At 34.3% G+C, this 17,892-nt stretch overlaps 1 protein-coding gene across 2 annotated transcripts in view; it reads right to left on the minus strand.

Moving 5' to 3' along the window:
- Nucleotides 1-2,661: 2,661 nt before the first annotated feature.
- Nucleotides 2,662-17,892, minus strand: part of COG6 (component of oligomeric golgi complex 6) — a 77,063-nt gene continuing 61,832 nt past the window's right edge. For both annotated transcript variants that reach the window (XM_032314723.1, XM_032314724.1), the window contains exons 18-19: nucleotides 17,389-17,468; nucleotides 2,662-5,171 (exon numbers count right to left, since the gene is read on the minus strand). In XM_032314723.1, the coding sequence (XP_032170614.1) occupies nucleotides 5,024-5,171; nucleotides 17,389-17,468 (228 nt within the window). In that variant the 3' untranslated portion in view covers nucleotides 2,662-5,023. The remainder of the gene's footprint in view (nucleotides 5,172-17,388; nucleotides 17,469-17,892) is intronic.

Consider the following 17,892-nt stretch of genomic DNA (forward strand, 5'->3'; position numbering starts at 1 on the left):
TGGAACATAAGGAATAGCATGGAGGATATTAGAAGAAGGAAGGGAAAAATGAAGGAGGGGGGATTTGGGAGGGGGAGACAAACCATGAGACTATGGACTCCGAGAAACAAATTAAGGGTTTCAGAGGGGAGGGGGGTGGGGTGATGGGTCAGCCTGGTATGGGTATTAAGGAGAGCACGTTATTACATGGAACACTGGGTGTTACACACAAAAATGAATCATGGAACACTACATCAAAAACTAATTAACTGTATAGTGACAACATAATAAAAAAGATATTACTGTAGATCAAACAAAACAAAAGTAATCTCGGCAACTAACGTGGGGCTCCTGAGATCCACAGCCCTGAGATCAAGAGTTGCACACTCAACTGACTGAGCCAGCCAGGCGCCCCCAACTTCAATCTTATTCCTTGTGGATTTCAAGTTGTTGTGGTGTCTTTTGCTAAAAAGATTATTCTCTCCCCATTGACAGGACTTGGCAGCTTTGTAAAAAACTCACTTGACAATGGATGTATGAGTTGTCCAAGTCCTCTATTTCCTCACTATGAACATGAATGTCTTTCCATCTACTTAGATCACCTTTAATTTCTTTCAACCATGTTTTGTAGTTTGCAGTGGATAAGTATATCACTTGCTTGGTTAAATCTATTCCTAAGTATTTTATTCTTTGTGATGCCACTGTAAATGGGGCTGTTTTCTTACTTTTTCAAATTGTTCATTACTAGTGTACAGCAATACTACAGATTTTTGCATACTAGTCTATATACTGCAATGTCGCTTCACTTGCTTATTGGTTCTAATACAGATATGACCATATAGATAGGTAGATAAACATAAATATATGATAGATATACATGCTCATACTATCTTCAAAAGGACATAGTTCTACTTCATCCTTTTCCATCTCTCTTTTATTTGTCTTATCTGATTTCTCTGGGTATAATTTCTCGTACAATGTGGAATAGACGTGGCAAGAGTATACAACCTTATCTCATTCATGATTTTAGGGGGAAAAGCTTTCAGACAATGTTAGATGTGGATTTTTCTAAGTGTCCTTTGTCGGTTCAGGGAAGTTCCCTTCTATTCCTAATCTGTTGAGTGTTTTTGTTTTTTCAAAAGCTTTCCCTGCATCGAGGTAATCATGTTTATTATTTACTCTATTAATATGGTATAGTACATTGATTGATTTTCAGACATTAAACTGTTCTTGCATTCCTAGGACAAACTTACTGAGTCCTAGCATATAATCCTTTAATATGTTGCTGGATATTCTTGTTAGTATTTTGTTGAGGATTTTGCATTCATAATCATAAGGGATACTGGACTATGATTTTCTCATGTTGCCTTTTCTGGCTTTATCATACCAATGAACATGTTATTTTTCACTTTTTGACATGTGTATTCAAACACATCTCTACATGGATTACAGAATGGCTAGCACATCCATTCACTGAAATGCTATTTTTCTATTCTATATTATCTATATTCTGCCATAATCTTTATTTCCTTCTTCTTGCTTTCAGTTTAGTTTGCTTTATTTCTAGTTTTTTAAAGGCATAAGTTTAGGTTAGTTTATTGCTTAATGTAGGCTATTTTCTTCTGAGCACTGTTTTTGTTGCATACCCTAAGTATTGGTATGCTGTTTTATACCAAACTTTCATTCATCTCAAAGTTTTCTCTAATTTCCTTTGTTACTTCTTTTTTAACCCACTGGTTATTAAAGAGTATATATATTGTTTATTTCCATATTTATTTTCCCTCCGTCATTGGTTTCTAATTTTGTGCCACTGTAGTTGGAAAAGTTACTTTGTACGATTTCAGTCTTTTTAAATTAACCGAGACTTGAATTGTGGCCTAACATTCGGTCTGTCTTGGAGAATGCAGCACACTGACTTGAAAGGAACGTGTACTCTGCTGCTGGGTGGTGTTCCGTAGATGTCTGTTAGGTCTAGCTGGTTTACAGTGTTGCCCAAGTCCCCTATTTCCTTGGTATTCTTTATTTCTGTGTCGATTCCAGTGATTGTCTAGTATCCTTTCATTTCAGCCACAACTACCTTTATTTTATTTTTTAAAAAGATTTTTATTTATTTATTTGTTGGGGGGAATAGTGTATGAGCAGGGGGAGGAGCAGAGGTAGAGGGAGAAGTAGGCTCCCCGTGGAGCAGGGAGCCCAATGCGGGGCTCGATCCTGAAGGCAGATGCTTACCAACTGAGCCACCCAGGTGCCCCTCAGCCACAAGGACTACCTTTAACATTCCTTTAAGGCAGGTGTGATAGTTTTCGTGTATTCTGAACTGTCTCAATTTTGTCTATATTTTCACAGGCAGTTTTGCTGGCTATAGAATTCTATAGAATTCTAAGTTAATGGTTTTGTTCTTCCAGAACTTTGAATATATCATCTAATGCTTTCTGGCCTCTCTGGTTTCTGATGAGAATCATGATTGTAAATCACATGTACACGATCAGTTATCTTTCCTGCTACTTTCAAGTTCCCCTCTTAGACTTTGGCTTTTGATAATTTGATTGTGATGTGTCTTGGTGTGTATCTCTGCGTGGGCTTGGTTAACTTCCTAAATGTGTATATATTAAACTTTCCAACAAACTTGTAAAGTTTCCTACAAATAGTTCTTCAAATACTCTTTAGGCCCCCTTTTCCCTCTCTTTCCCTTCTGAAACACCCACTGAGTGAATATTGCTAATAATATCCCACAGGTCTCTTAGGCCCTATTCATCTTCATCCTTTGTTTCTTTTTCTTTTTCTTTTCTTCCTCCATCCTTTTTTTCTTTCTGTTCCTCTGACTGGATAATCTCCACTGGCCTAACTTCAAATTTGCAGATTCTTTTTATCAAGTGTTCAAATCTGTTCAATTCCTACAGTGAATTTTTAAAATTCAGTTACAATTTTCAGCTCCAGAAAAGATACTTATAATTTTTATAAATTATGACTTTAAATGATAATTTCTATGTTTGTAACTTCATAAAAAATCATTTTTGCAATTTCTATAGGGAAGATGGAGAAGATGAGTGCAGTATTTGAAGGGAGATTAATCTAACAGCTTCTATTTTCTCTATAAATTATGAGGGTCATTAAGAGTGAGGGCAGGCAAGTCTTCTTGAAAAGTGGAGAGGTCAGTTTAGCAAAGAGACAAAGTAAACTACAAAGCAGTACTGAGTGCCACTTGAAGACTGCGATCATGAATCTAAAAAGTCATTCAGTCCACTTATGTGATTTTTCTCAGGTAATATTCACCTGTTCAAGTTCAGGTGCAAAGAAAGAAAGAGAAGAATTTAATGAGAGGTTTTTGCGAGGCAAATACCTTTCTTTGAGAAAAGGCTCACATGTATTCTCTAGCTAAGGTTATATTTATGCCGCATCAAAACACAAACCAGGAAGTATCTATCAAATATAAGGGTTGTGTCCATGAATTAGCACTTAAAATCTTTTATTTTGACGTAGTACTCAAGATAATATTCATAACACATTCTGCTCATCAGTCTTATACTGGTTATCTCAATTTGGTCCTAAACTGTACTTCCTTTTCTGTAGTACATTTTCTAAAAACACACTGATGAGATGTATAAAAATGTACTTCAATTATCACTGTTGTAGAAATAATTTTAATATTTTGAGAAAACTGTGTGTAAAAAGCCCAACACATTTTTTTCCTAGAAAACAAAGGGATTCATCAATAAGGTAGCAATCTTTTTTCATGGTAGAAATAAATTATATAAAATTTAAGTTCTTGATTTATATCATACTTTATTTTCTATCTTTTATATACCACATATACTCATTGAAGGAAAAAGACTAAAAGCACAGATTTATACCAAAAGAAGTGGTAAATAACTGCTCTTACTCCAAAAGAATCATATTAATATAAACAATTAAAATTTCAGATACATGAATAAGCCATGTTCTGTAAATAATAGTGTTAAATATTATATGTCACATAAATATTAGTTTTACTAATTTGCAAAATATTTTCGCCTTGTCCATTTTTCCCTATGCCTCAGTTTTCTCATAACTTAGGGACTCACCTCTTTTTATAGTTGTATCAGAAATTAAGATATTTTGCTAATAAGAATCATTCTTGAAATCTTACCAACAGAGTAAAGTCAGATCAAACACACTGAGATCTATTTTTTTGAAAAACACAGTGATTCTGAATCTTACTCATAGGTAAAGTTCTAAAGTCAGAGCCCAAATCATTCTTGTGAGGGGCCACCAGGAGGATAGACACACTGTCAGTGAGCAGCTGCTACTCCGTATTTTTCCTCTGGTGTGAGAGTAGATCCTTATTCTTTGGTTTGAACACGAGATAAAATCTGTAGATGGCTGGATTTAGAGTTCAGACTATACAACAAATACCTATAATTAGACACTAGACTTAAATGCAGCCCAGGGTGACTCCCTACCTAAAATCCTTTTGAAGTGCTGAACATCACCTTGAATTCAGGCCAGGTAAACACAGAGTGAAATCCACCTTGTTTAAATTACTTCTCTCTCTCTTTTCCCACTTTTTGCTAAGTGTATATTTCTGCTCCTTGGTTTAAATGTCTCCTCACATGAATAACTAATAAGAAAGCCACTTAATCTTTAGGTAAGGAGATGTTCTGTCCCATCTTCATATTAATTCTTAAGTTTAGACAACTTTTTTTTTTATGTAATATTCATTTGGAACTAATGTTGTAAAATAAAAATCCCTCACACCTTTCATACGACTTTCCCCCATACATATTAATATTCCAGAAAGTTACAGAACTGTGGAGGTGGCTCACAGAGAACACACCATCTCTACAGAAGGAGCAGATACAGAGCAACCCTGACTCAGGTCAAGATTGTATTGCTTACTTCCATGGTACTGAGATCAAAGAAAAGAAATTATTGGGACCTACAATGTTATGATACAAAGAAAATCGTAACCATCCAATTTCGAAGAGGAGATTAACAGACTAAAGAACAAGAAAACCTTTAAAGTTTCAGGGATGCACCATTATGCTAACACATTCAAATAAGATTATCAGGAGAGAAGCGTCTGCACTTGCTGTGGCGATCGGTGGAGGATGCTCTCTGGATCTTTGTATTCATTGACTGGATCCAAGACGGCGGCATACACCTCACTGTAAGCTCTGCAGACTAATTCTGTAGACTGTTTTATGATCTGCTCTCTGTGGCGAAACAAACAATACGTGAACACATGATCCAAAATTAAAATACTAAGAATTACAAGAAGCTTCATATTTGAACAAATACATTTCATTTTCATAATTACCACGTATATACATAAAAAAACCATTGTACAACTACACAAGTTACTTACTTTGGTTTGGGGACCCAACATACTTTTTTATATTCATTATTTATTATTGCAGAAGGGAGGGACTCTGTTTTGTTCACAGCTGTATCTTTAGGGTTACTAGACAAGCAACAGAAACTGACCTGCCATCAATGTCCTGATTTTGCAAAAGTGACTGGTAACACATTAACCTTAACGAAAGAGGCTTATCATCCTTCATACTTATCAAATCTTCAAATCTCAGAATAACTTACAGTAAACTGTCCTTTCAGTTATAGCTCCTACACTAGTAACCACATTTTAGATTTCTCATCTGTTTATATTACCGGGTTAAAATAAAGTGACACTTGCCTCCAACAAGTCAGCATTTTCCACAAAAAGCATTTCTACATATGCACATAAGAGAATAAAAAGTTTTAAATGAACTAAAGCCAATTTTTAAAGATCTGGCTGGAAAAAGATAGCATGGGGTTCATAAAATCTGCATCAACTCTATGTTCTCATGACCTTTACTTCTTGCCATCCTCAACTACTTCTATTCATGTATCACTATGCCTAGTGACAAAAACACTATCTGTTCTATTTTTACAACTAAATTTAAATGCGTCTTTCAAGCTTTACTCCCAAACCTATTTTGTTGTTGTTTCTCATTTCTGTCAGTGGCATAACCATGCTGCATCACCTCAGTTCAGACCCTAACGAACTCTTGTAATGGAGTAGAGAAAAAAGCTCCCATCTGATCTTTTCTCTTCTAGTCTTTTCACATTCGATCTATTATAAGCACTGCTGTTAGGTTAATTCTTCTAAACCATACCTATTATCTTGTCTCTCCCTCACCCAGGGCCTTCCTTCAAGGAGTTTCTCTGGTTTCTGGGAAGTCAAAAACCCTCATCCTGTCATTTAGAATCCTTTATAGCATCTTCCATATCACAACTCTGATCCTGAGGTCTGACACAATTTCTGTTCTCTCTCTCCTGCTTTTGTTCATCTGAATTCCTCTGCTCTATTCCTCCATTTGCCCAGGATGCTTTTCTTTCTCTCTCACATTCAAATACTCTCTCATTCCCTGATCCTCAGAGCTAGAAATAATTATTCCATTTTGGAACGTGCAAGACTAAAGTGATATTTGGAAGACTATCTGTGTATCTGTGGTCTAAGAAAGAATAAAATTAATTGGACAGAATGAGAAGAAAAGTAAACTTATGATCTAGGGTCATCAGCACCCTGTTCTGACAGGGTCTCAAACTCTTGGTGAGGTGAATCGACTCGAAATTTCCCCCAAATTGCTAAAGCTTTCAGAATGAGGGTGAATAGAAGGAAGTTACACTGAGTAAATTCTCTGAAGAGACTGGAGTAATGCTACTGGCCATACCACCTTTTCACTGGAAGGGAGGATGGTAGAAACTGGTTTGGAAATCTACTTAACCAGATGAGCCTTCGAGATATTTGTGATCTATTACTGATCAATCCTACAATTAACTGAGCATAATAATAAATGCATCAGTATGACGCAAAATTATTTTCCATATATGAAATAGATGAAAAATACTATAAACTAATATTCTAAAAATCTGTTAAGTACACATTTGATGCCCATTTTGCAACTAGTCAAATTATGAATTTTAGACACAGCATTTTTTGTTCTTTACTCAAAGCAGTAAGACAGATTTGGGGGGAGGGGTATAAAGCATCCATTACTTATACCTATTATTCTAAGATCTATATTCAATCTAAATGTAGTGTGTTTTTATACTACATAAAGAATACAAAGAGACAAGGTTATTCCCTCCCACAAGAAGTTTAAAATCAGAATATGGTACAATAATGAATGTTAAATATAATTTTAAAAAGTTCACAGTAACTGGTAAATGTAGAATGGAATCCTGAAAAATCTGAATAAATTTTAAATTTTATTCCCAAGAGTCAATAATAAAAAATTTTAAATTTATTGCAGTTTAGTTGTAACCCAGGGCACGTTTCTGTTTATAAGCTAAACTAGCTTGCAAATTTTTTTTTTTTTAAGATTTTATTTATTTATTTGACAGACAGAGATCACAAGTAGGCAGAGAGGCAGGCAGAGAGAGAGAGAGTAGGGGAAGCAGGCTCTCTGCTGAGCAGAGAGCCCGATTCGGGGCTCGATCCCAAGATCCTGGGATTATGACCTGAGCCGAAGGCAGAGGCTTAACCCACTGAGCCACCCAGGCGCCCCTAGCTTGCAAATGTTTACAACTCACAATGCAACAGAAAATTCATTATAAATCTACAATGGAGGAAATCAAAATAAAGCAATACTGCTAAGACATAAATAAATACAATCAAGCCAATAAGACCAAATAGGAGTTTATAATTTATTTTCAATTTGCTGTTCGATAGTACAGGGTTTCTCATTCTGTTCCTCAGTTTAGGAAGCTACCAAGATAGGGAAGGGAATTAAAAAATGAACACAGTTGTGCAGAACAAGATAAGACATACCAAAGCTCATGGAGGAAAGAAGTCTTTCATGTAGTGGGGTGAATAAAGAAAGGCAAAACGACTGTTCCTCCTGGCCTGTCAGCTAGCTGCTAAAGCCAACCAGGACAGAAAGGCAATGGGAAGAGAGATTCTCCAAAGTGAATCAGAGTCAAATCCAAACTGTAAAGAGCAAGAACTGCGACTGATAATGATTTTCTACATTTCTCTACAAATTTAAGAGTTCACTCTCACTACCTATCACTACCAAAGCCAGGTACAGGTCCACACACTCACATTCAGTAATTTTTTTCTAATGAACTATATATAGTAGAGATCAAATGGAACAGTGAGTGACATCACTTTCAGAAGACCTTTACTCTAGTTGAAGCTCTGCCACTTAATTACTGTTGCCTTGAACAAGTTATTTAACCTTTCTAGGACTAACTTCACTACCATAAGGCAAAATATTGAGATTGATAATATATACAGGGTACTTCTAGCTCTTAAATTACTCCATTGGATTGAAAGTGTTTTAATGACCTGCTAATTAAAAAAAACCCCTCTATTTATACACATACATATGAATACATCACATATACACACATACACATATTTGTATACCTACATGTTATTTGGGGGAATTGGGTTCCTTATAATGATTTATAATGAGCATGCCAGTTATTTGTATATAAATATTTTTACATTTATATACAAATCTGAGATGTTAAAAGTTTTACTCTCTTGCCATTTTACTATCTCCTCCTCTTTATTTATTGTGCTAATTACTATGCAATTAATATGTAGCTTTTATCTTAAAAAATATGCGTGTATCTGTATATCTGCCTGCATGCCTGGTGTCTCAGCCCAAATTATTCACTAGTATCATTTAAGAAATACAGAGTCTCGAATAATGATGAATCATTATAGTGACAAATAATGTTCAGAATGGAAGTTTCAGGTATTCTCTAACTACATTTAAAATCACTAACAAATCATGTCAGTCATGTGCTTCTGAAAACCTGGAATGTGCTCATCCACGGATCAACTCGTGTGCAGACAGGGATGAAAGCAGTATTGTTTTCTAGTGGTCTATGCAGAGCACTGGAGCTAGCATGGGCATCCACCTCAGATCTACACTCTGTATTTTGATCAGCCACGGCCAAGTCCAGAGCTGCTGGATGGAGAGTACTTTTAAAATTATTATTTTTTTCCATTTGAATTCAATTAATTACCATACCATATATTATTAGTTTCAGAGATAGAGTTCAATGATTTACCAGTTGTATATAACACCCAGTGCTCGTTACATCACTCCATCCGACCCCCCGTCCCAGCAACCTTCAGTTTGTTTCCTAGAGTTAAGTCTCTTACGATTTGTCTCCCTCTCTGATTTCCTCTTATCTTTTTTCCCTCCCTGCCCTTATGCTCCTCTATTTTGTTTCTTAAATTCCACATATGAGTGAAATCATATGATAATTGTCTTTCTCTGATTGACTTATTTTGCTTAGCACAATACCCTCTAGTTCTATGTACAATGTTGCAAATGGTAATTTTTTTTTCTGGCTAATATTCGTGTGGGGTGTGTGTGTGTGTGTGTGTGCGTGTGTGCGTGTGTGTGTGTGTGTGTACCACATCTTCTTTATCCATTCATCTATTGATGGACATCTGGGCTCTTTCCATAGTCTGGCTACTGTAGACATTGCTTAGAATTATTTCTGGAGGTTAAAGTCTAAAGATAGGTGTCCTGTTTTTCACATGACCAAAGAATATACAAAAAGGCCAGCTGAAAGGGAAAAAATTTTTGAAGTTAGCTATAGTATCTATAAAGTTAGACCATTAACTTTCTTGGTCTCTTTACTACCATGAAATCTCATAAGTAGTAATTTATTAGGTGGTGCTCTATTGGCCTCTGCACAGTTTAATAATAATCATCATAGTGCAAACAGAACTTTTAGAAAATAAAAACATGATTCATAAAGACAAAGAATGAAAGAATGTCAAAAATTTATAACTCTTTCATAGGAAACGTAAGATGTAAAGATAGTTCACAGGACATTTTGAGGAACTGGTCATTTATAGGCATTTGGAAAGGAAGGTTAGAATAGAAACAGGTTAGACACAGAACGGGTTAATGTCCTACGGAGCAAAAAAATACACAGGACATTAGGAAGCATGGGGCCTTTAATCAATAATAAGCAGAGCATCAAACTATGAAACATGCCCCCAAGTAATTACAATTCTCGAGGGGTCTGTTAACAATGCTTCAGTGTGACACAGAAAGGACACACTGCTCTCCCAGACCAATTTACCCTATTTCCAAGTTTCAGAAAGTCTTTCTCACATTTAGAAAGGATTTTGCTATACCAGTGTATCATGTATCAAGAATAACGGTCATGTAGTTAATTAACTGCTGGAAGAAAGAAAAAAGAAATTGAAGGAGGAGAAGATGAGGATGTTATAAAATTGTACAGAAGGGCAATACTTTTCTTATGGATCAGAATACCATGCATTAAGAAATTCGATTTTTCCTGTTACAAACATCACAATGTCCTAAAAATTTAGTATTATAAATCTCAAAAATACTAATAAAGACTAATATATAACTAAATGGAGATATCACCCATTTTAAAACATGTTCACGAAACATTTTAAATAATTATTTAAAGCATTCAGCTGTGATAAGAAATGAACTCCTTACTTACAGAATCAGTGAGCTTGTCATTAATCAGTACTTTAAGATTTTGGTTGCCATAACAACATGACACAACTTTCATCATTACCATAAACCCAGCATTTCTAAAAATAGCTTATTTCAACATTCAGGCTCTGTGATCACTAAAATTGAGCTTTATTACAGAACCATAACTAAGAGTGCAATCAAATGCACCACAGAAGAGAAGAAGTCATTAACAATTTAAGCCTGAAAAACTAAAAAGAAAAGATGGTAATATATTTATAAATAATAGATGGGTTAAAGAATTTTGATTTTTCTTTTAACATTAACACAAACATCAAAAACATCACAATGGATCAAGTCAATTTTCCATCTCAGGTCAGTTTTCCATCACTCACTGTAAAGCATATCTTAGGGGCACATGGTTGGCTCAGTTGGAAGAGCATGCAACTCCTGGTCTTGGGGTTGTGAGAGTCCAAGCCTCACAATGGGTATAGAGATTACTTAAAAAAATAAAATCTTCAGGAGTGCCTGGGTGGCTCAGTGGGTTAAAGCCTCTGCCTTTGGCTCAGGTCATGATCTCAGGGTCCTGGGGTCGAGCCCGGCATCAGGCTCTCTGCTGGACAGGGAGCCTGCTTCCCTTCCTCTCTCTCTGCCTGAATCTCTGCCTAATTGTAATCTCTGTCTGTCAAATACATAAATAAAATCTTTAAAAAAAAAAACAAACTAAAATAGAGGTTAGTTGCTTGGCCAGACTCAAAGTTACCATACAAAATTGAGTATGTTTCCTATATACCAGCAATATCTAATTAGAACAGGTAATGGAAAATAAAAGATCTTATCATAATTGTCACAATTATTTCCTAGGAATAAACATGATAATAGAGAAGATTATATGAGGAAATTACAAAACTGTATTGAAAATTCTATAACATCATATAATAAATGAGCATACCATGTTCACAGATGGAAATATTCACTAGTGGATTATATATTTTTAGTTCCTTTTTGCTCATTCTTAAATTAGCTTGGTGAGTGTTTCAAATGCAATCGAAAAGAATGTTACCTTCTATAGTTGTGTGTGGTATTCTATATCCTTCTATTAGGTTGAGCTGATTAGTGGCATTGTTCAGTTCTTCTACACCATACTCAGTTTTTGTCTACTTTTTCTACAACTACTAAGATAGCACAGTTGAAATACCTACTTAACAATTGTCAGTGGATCTATTCTTCCTCAATTCTTTGAGCTTATACTGCTTGGTTTTTGAAGCTCTGCTATCAGTTGCACATACCTAAGGTGATTTTATCTTCTTCATAAACTGACTCTATTATTATTATAAAATGTACCTCATCTTTGGTATCTGTCCTGCAGTCTAATTTTTCTGGTATTAGTATAGTTATTTTAGCTTTATTCTGATTAGTATTTGCATGGTGTATCTGTTACTATCCTTTACTCTTACAGTGTTTGTATCCTTACATATAAAGTGGATTTCTTACAGAGAGCAGACAGTTGGGCCATGCTTCTTCATCTAATCTAGGAAGCTCTGCCTTTTATCTGGAGTGTGTAAGTCTTTTACATTTAATACAGTTATTTATAAGGCTGAATTTAAGTCTGTCATCCTGCTATTCTTTTTTTATATTTGTCCCATCTGTTGTTTTTCCTTTTCTGCTTTGTTTTGATATGACTGTTTTTTAGCATTCTATCTTATTCATGGACATGTTAGATGATTTTTGTCCAAAAGCAGGCTGCAAGGTTCACAATGTACCTTCAAAAATATTATATAATAACCTTATAACATCATAAATGTACATTTCTACTTTCCTCCCACTCCATCTTTTGTGCATTTGTTGTCATAAATTTTATTTCTATGTGTTAAAATCCCAAAATTCACTGCATTTTTGTTTTAAATGGTTAACTATCTTTTACATTTAGTATTTCCTGTGCTCATTATTTTTCTGTGAGTTTTCTTCTGGTATTCTTTTCCTTCAGCCTGAAGGACTTCTTTTATCCTTTCTTACAGTGATAAATCCTCTCTGCTTTTTTTACCTCAAAATTTATTTATTGCTCTTTCAGGTTGAAAGGTATTTTTGGTGAATACACTATCAAAGGAGATATTTAAAGAGGATATTCTATTGTCTTCTGATCTGTACTATCTATAACAAGAAGTCAGTAATATGCCTACCATTATTCCCTGCAAATAATATGTCTTTTTCTCTCTGGCCACTTTCAAGATTTTTCTCTTTATCGCTGGTTTTCAGTAATTGGATTATGGTGTACCTAGGTATGGTCTTCTCTGTTGGGTTATTTAACTTCTTGGGTCTGTGGGTTCATGTTTTCTATCACATTTGGAAAAAGCTGTTTTAGTTCTTCAAATTTTTTCTGACTCAATCTCACTATGACACTCCAGTTATATGTACTTGAGATTGCTTAATATTATCTCACAATTCACTAAGACTCTCCAACTTCTTCTAGTATTTAATTTTTTTCTATCTGTGCTTAAGTTTGAATGGTTTCTACCATACTCTTTCAGGCTGACCTTTCTCTCTAGGTGTCCAACTGACAGTTATGCCTACTCTGTTAATTTTTCATTTTAGATAGGATACTTTTTGGTATAGAATTCTCATTTTGTTAAACTCCTTATTTTTTCCTCTCAGTATAATAATGTTTTCCTTTAAGTCCCTGAACACACTGTAAACAGCTGTCTTGAAGACTTTACCTGCTAGTTCTATAAACTGTCTTTTGTCAGTCTGTTCTTTACTGATAGAATTTTTTTTCTAGTTTTGGTTCATATTTTCCTACTACTTCACCTAAGTAATTTTTTATTGCATTATAAATGCTACACTGTTGATTGTATTTGTTGTCATCCTTAAGGGCGCTAAGTTTTGCTCTAGAAGGCACTTAATTTAGTTAAAGATCAGCATGACCTTTTAGAGTTCGTTTTTGAGCTTCTTTGAGTCTAAAGTAGTCTTTATTGTAGGACTAAAATAACCCTGCTTTTAAGGCTTGGACTTTCTGAAGTCCGTAAAGCATTGTGCAAGCTCCAGTTATTTTTCAGCTCACAGGTTTCCAGTAGCTGTTCTTTCCCTAGCAGTCCTATTTTCCCCCCAAATGTATTTTATTTTTGTTGATACAGGTTCTGCTGATGGTTAATATGGGTGGCTTAAAAAGAGGCAGTTAAGAAAAGAGGAAAAAGAAAAATTATTCTGCCTACCTCTTTAAAAAAAATTTCCTTTAAAGGCATTATTTCTTAATCATTACATTATTTTCCTAGTATATATATAATAGAGGAAGATTCCTTAACAAGAGTTCTCAAATCATATCCAATTTCTACTATGCTCACTTTAGGAAGCATCTATAATTTCCTTTATTTCTTAAACTCATATACATAATTCTGAATCATCAAGAAAAGCCATTGAGAACAACTTATGTATTTTTAACTGTGGTTTCTGTAATCCAATCTCTGTATTTACACCACCGAAAGGTGAATATTGGAGTTTGGCCCTGAAAAAAGAACACACCCTTCTAATTCACCCCAAGGAAGAAAGTAAGGAAGAATTCCTTAAAACTAATTTCTTTCCCTTTTCTTCATTTTCTATACAACTTTGCTTCCTGGCTACTTAAATTTATTCAATAGTTTATTTCAAGGCTGAGGCATTTAATCAAAATCTCTCTTGAAAAGCAGTCAAACTCTAAGACAAAGAGAAGGGAGACAAGAGTGATAGGTGTCCAAAAGGTACTGCAGCTATAGTAAAGTGCAGGAGAGCAGAATACTAACAAAATTTTAAAATAACTAAAAAGAGCATTTTACATTTGAAAGATCTACTTCAAAGAAACAATAGACATTTTAAATAAAATATGAATAGAAAAGAAATTGGTGACATAAAACCATGAAATAAATTTTGGTTAAAAGTGAATTAACATTTTGAAAAGGTTCAAAATTTAACTGAATAAAAGTTCTGTCCTATTGTCTCAAATGCTTCAGAAATAAGATCAAATAAATACTGTGCCTATACAGTAGCAGAAATAAGGATAAAAGTTAATTTTGAAAATAAGAAAAAGCCATCAATCAAAGAAAGGAGGAAAAGCAGTTAGAAAGTCTGCTGCTTTCATGGTGAATCTAATTTCATTGTGTAAAATGTCCTATTTTCAAAGCAGCCCTGATTTTTAAAATAAGTAGCCAAATTGATACATTTTTTTCTTCTGAAAATGTATTCACAAGTTACACTTTAATTTTAGAATACTTTGCAAATAACATCTTAGAAATTTTCTGAATGAAAAAGTGATAGTTATAGTAGTAACCAATTTCTCTTAGTTGTTCTATTATTACTTACACGCATTTCTCAATTCTTAAATGTAACTATATTAGAATTTGTAACGGGATGTTAGGTATATACTATAAAAACAAAATACTAATTAAGAATTTAGATTTTAAGACAATATTACAAAAACTATGTTCATTTATTTGGCTGTTAACAACAAAATTTATATTATTATTGTTAATCAATAAAACAATAAAATGGAAAACTGAATAAATGGAAAACTGAAATCCTGAAAACTGAATAAAATGGAAAACTGAATAAATGGAAAACTGAAATCCTGCAGTAATAGAAGACAAAAATTTGATTTGAAATATCATTTAAGCTTTAGAGAATCTGAGGAGTCCTCACAGATAAAGAATTCAGATACAGTCATAGAAAGTGCTTAATCATCCCATTGCTAGTTCTGTAACTTTAAACTATTATTTAAAGTTTATGAAAGGGGGGTAAAAATCTATTGAGAAGTATTCCTGAGTTTAAGGACATACGTTTTTAAAATTTTGATGAATGTTGTCAAATTACCCTCTAAAAGGATTGTACTAATTTATATTCTCATCAACAGCATATGAAATAATCTCCATTTTCCCAGACCCTTTCCATTAACACATAACAAACTTTTTATTGTCAGTAATCTAATAGGCAGAAATTCTCAATGCTGTTTATTTTGCATTTTTGATCACTAATATGTTCTCATATATTTACTCGCCATTTCCATTTCTTCTGTGAACTGTCCAAACATACAGTGCCTGTTTTTCTCTTTTGTCCTGATTTGCAGGATTTTGTTCTATATTAAGGATAACGTATCAAGGATAACTTGTGTGTTACATAACTTGCAAATATTGTTCCACATTACTGTTTGTATTTTAACTCAGTTTATATTGTTGTTTTCTGTGGGAAAAAAAAATCAAAAACTTCAAGTGTTTTATAGCCAAATCTGTCCATTTTCTCCTTTTTGTCATCTGGCTACACGCCATCCTTTATAAAACACATTAAAAATTCCCCTCAACTGGCATATTATGAAAAGAATAACAGTATGTTTCATATTTATTGATGCCCCAAACAACTCAATACTCAAATACTAAGACTGAAATGTGTGGTTAAACCTAAAGGACCTATAGGTATTCATTTAAAAAAAAAAAAATTCAAGAAACACACACAATTTGAGCCATGGCATAATGGAATTCCTTTCATAGTCTCTCCGGTCTTTAGAATTCCAGCTATGTAGGGGCACCTGTGTGGCTCAGTGGATTAAGCCTTCAGCTCAGGTCATGATCTCCGGGTCCTGGGATCTAGCTCCGCATCGGGCTCTCTGCTCAGCAAGCAGCCTGCTTCCCCCCTCTCTCTGCCTGCCTCTCTTCTTACTTGTGATCTCTCTCTCTCTCTGTCAAATAAATAAATAAAATCTTTAAAAAAAAAAAAAAAGAATACCAGTTATGTAGATAGTATAAGATCTTTATACTATAAAGGATAATAAAATATGAAATAAAAAAAATTAAAATCATTCACTCTTAACTACACCTAATATGGGAAAATTCCCTAACTTTATGCCTGAGAAAAAAATGGTCCATCCCATTTCCAGCCTATTCTATTTGAGACCAAATTTTTCTGTATGTTGAACCAAAAGCTGCCTCCTTGCTTTATTTACTGCTGTAGACCTACTCTCCAGAACAAGAGAAAACGAATGTACCACCCACCACTCTGTACCACTGCATCCTTGCAGATAACTGAAATATGTTCTTCAAGTTTGATTCTTTTCTTACTTTTTAATATAAATACCTGTTCACATGTCTAATTGATCCAACAGACTATAATCTCCATGCAGACAGGGCAAATGTCTTTTGAATCTTAGTCCTTGCCTGTTATATAGGAAGCATTTAATACACAACTGGGTGTCAATTTGTCAATATCTTCCTTATAATCAAGAAAGTCAGACAATATCAACTCTGTTTCTTCTAACCGTAACATTCTAAGATTTTAATGCACAGTTCTTTGTCTCACACATATTCCTGATAAATACATGATACTGAACAATTAAAAATCTATCTCCAGATCCAAAATAATCTATAAAGTAGTTCATCTGCACTGCACAATTAATATATTATTCATCTTCCATAACATTTTAAATGTCATTCGGACATCTTTGTTAATACAAGGGAATTTTGTATTATGGCTATACACATCCCATTATATTCATATTCATTTTATTTTATTTTTTTTAAAGATTTTATATGTTATTGGACAGAGAAAGATCACAAGGAGGCAGAGAGGCAGGCAGAGAGAGAGGAGGAAGCAGGCTCCCCACTGAGCAGAGAGCCTGATGCGGGGCTCGATCCCAGCACCTTGGGATCATGACCTGAGCCGAAGGCAGAGGCTTAATCCACTGAGCCACCCAGGCGCCCCTCATATTCATTTTATAAACCATTCACTGAATAGAGACTTTGGAGCTGTATATATATAAGCAATAAGTATGAACAGGGTCAGGTCAGATCTCATAGGGGTGCTCAGATATAAAACAAGGTTGGTTACTATAGATCTTCAATGGTAAATCTATTCAACGTAAATTTTTTCTAAAAAATGTGCTTGGTATTTTTAAAAATATATGAATCTTTACCAACTAGTTGAAATACACACACAAAAAAATACTTACTTCACTGTGGCACTTAGAAGAAAGTTCAGCTGTGGCATCAGCAAGCTGTCTGGGGCTGACAGGTAACGATCAAACTGAACCTACATGAAGTAGAGAAAGAGCAAAACATAAAGTGCATATATCTGCTAGTAGACATCTCAAACACAATCATCACTTCTAAGGGTTAAAACTTAGCAAACATACCATGGTACAAATAATGAGTTCTTTGTGATCAAAACGAGTTACTGCTTTAACATTCTAACTAAAATTCCCTAATAGTGTCAACTTCTTAATGTAGTCAGTATCAGCAATATTTACTTTTAAAATTCTGAATCCAAGTCACTTGCCTTAATCTCCTTCACTAAACTTTTGAATAACAGTATTAACAAGAAAAGTCATCAGAGTTCAAGTCTACCTTACTTTCTTAAATCCACTGTATTTGTTAATTGTTAATTTACCTAATCACTCAACTAATATTTATTGAGTACCTATTATTAGGAAGGTACTATATTAGGTAAAGTGTAA

The sequence above is a fragment of the Mustela erminea genome, chromosome 15, assembly GCF_009829155.1.
Source record: "Mustela erminea isolate mMusErm1 chromosome 15, mMusErm1.Pri, whole genome shotgun sequence".
Lineage (NCBI taxonomy): Eukaryota > Metazoa > Chordata > Mammalia > Carnivora > Mustelidae > Mustela > Mustela erminea.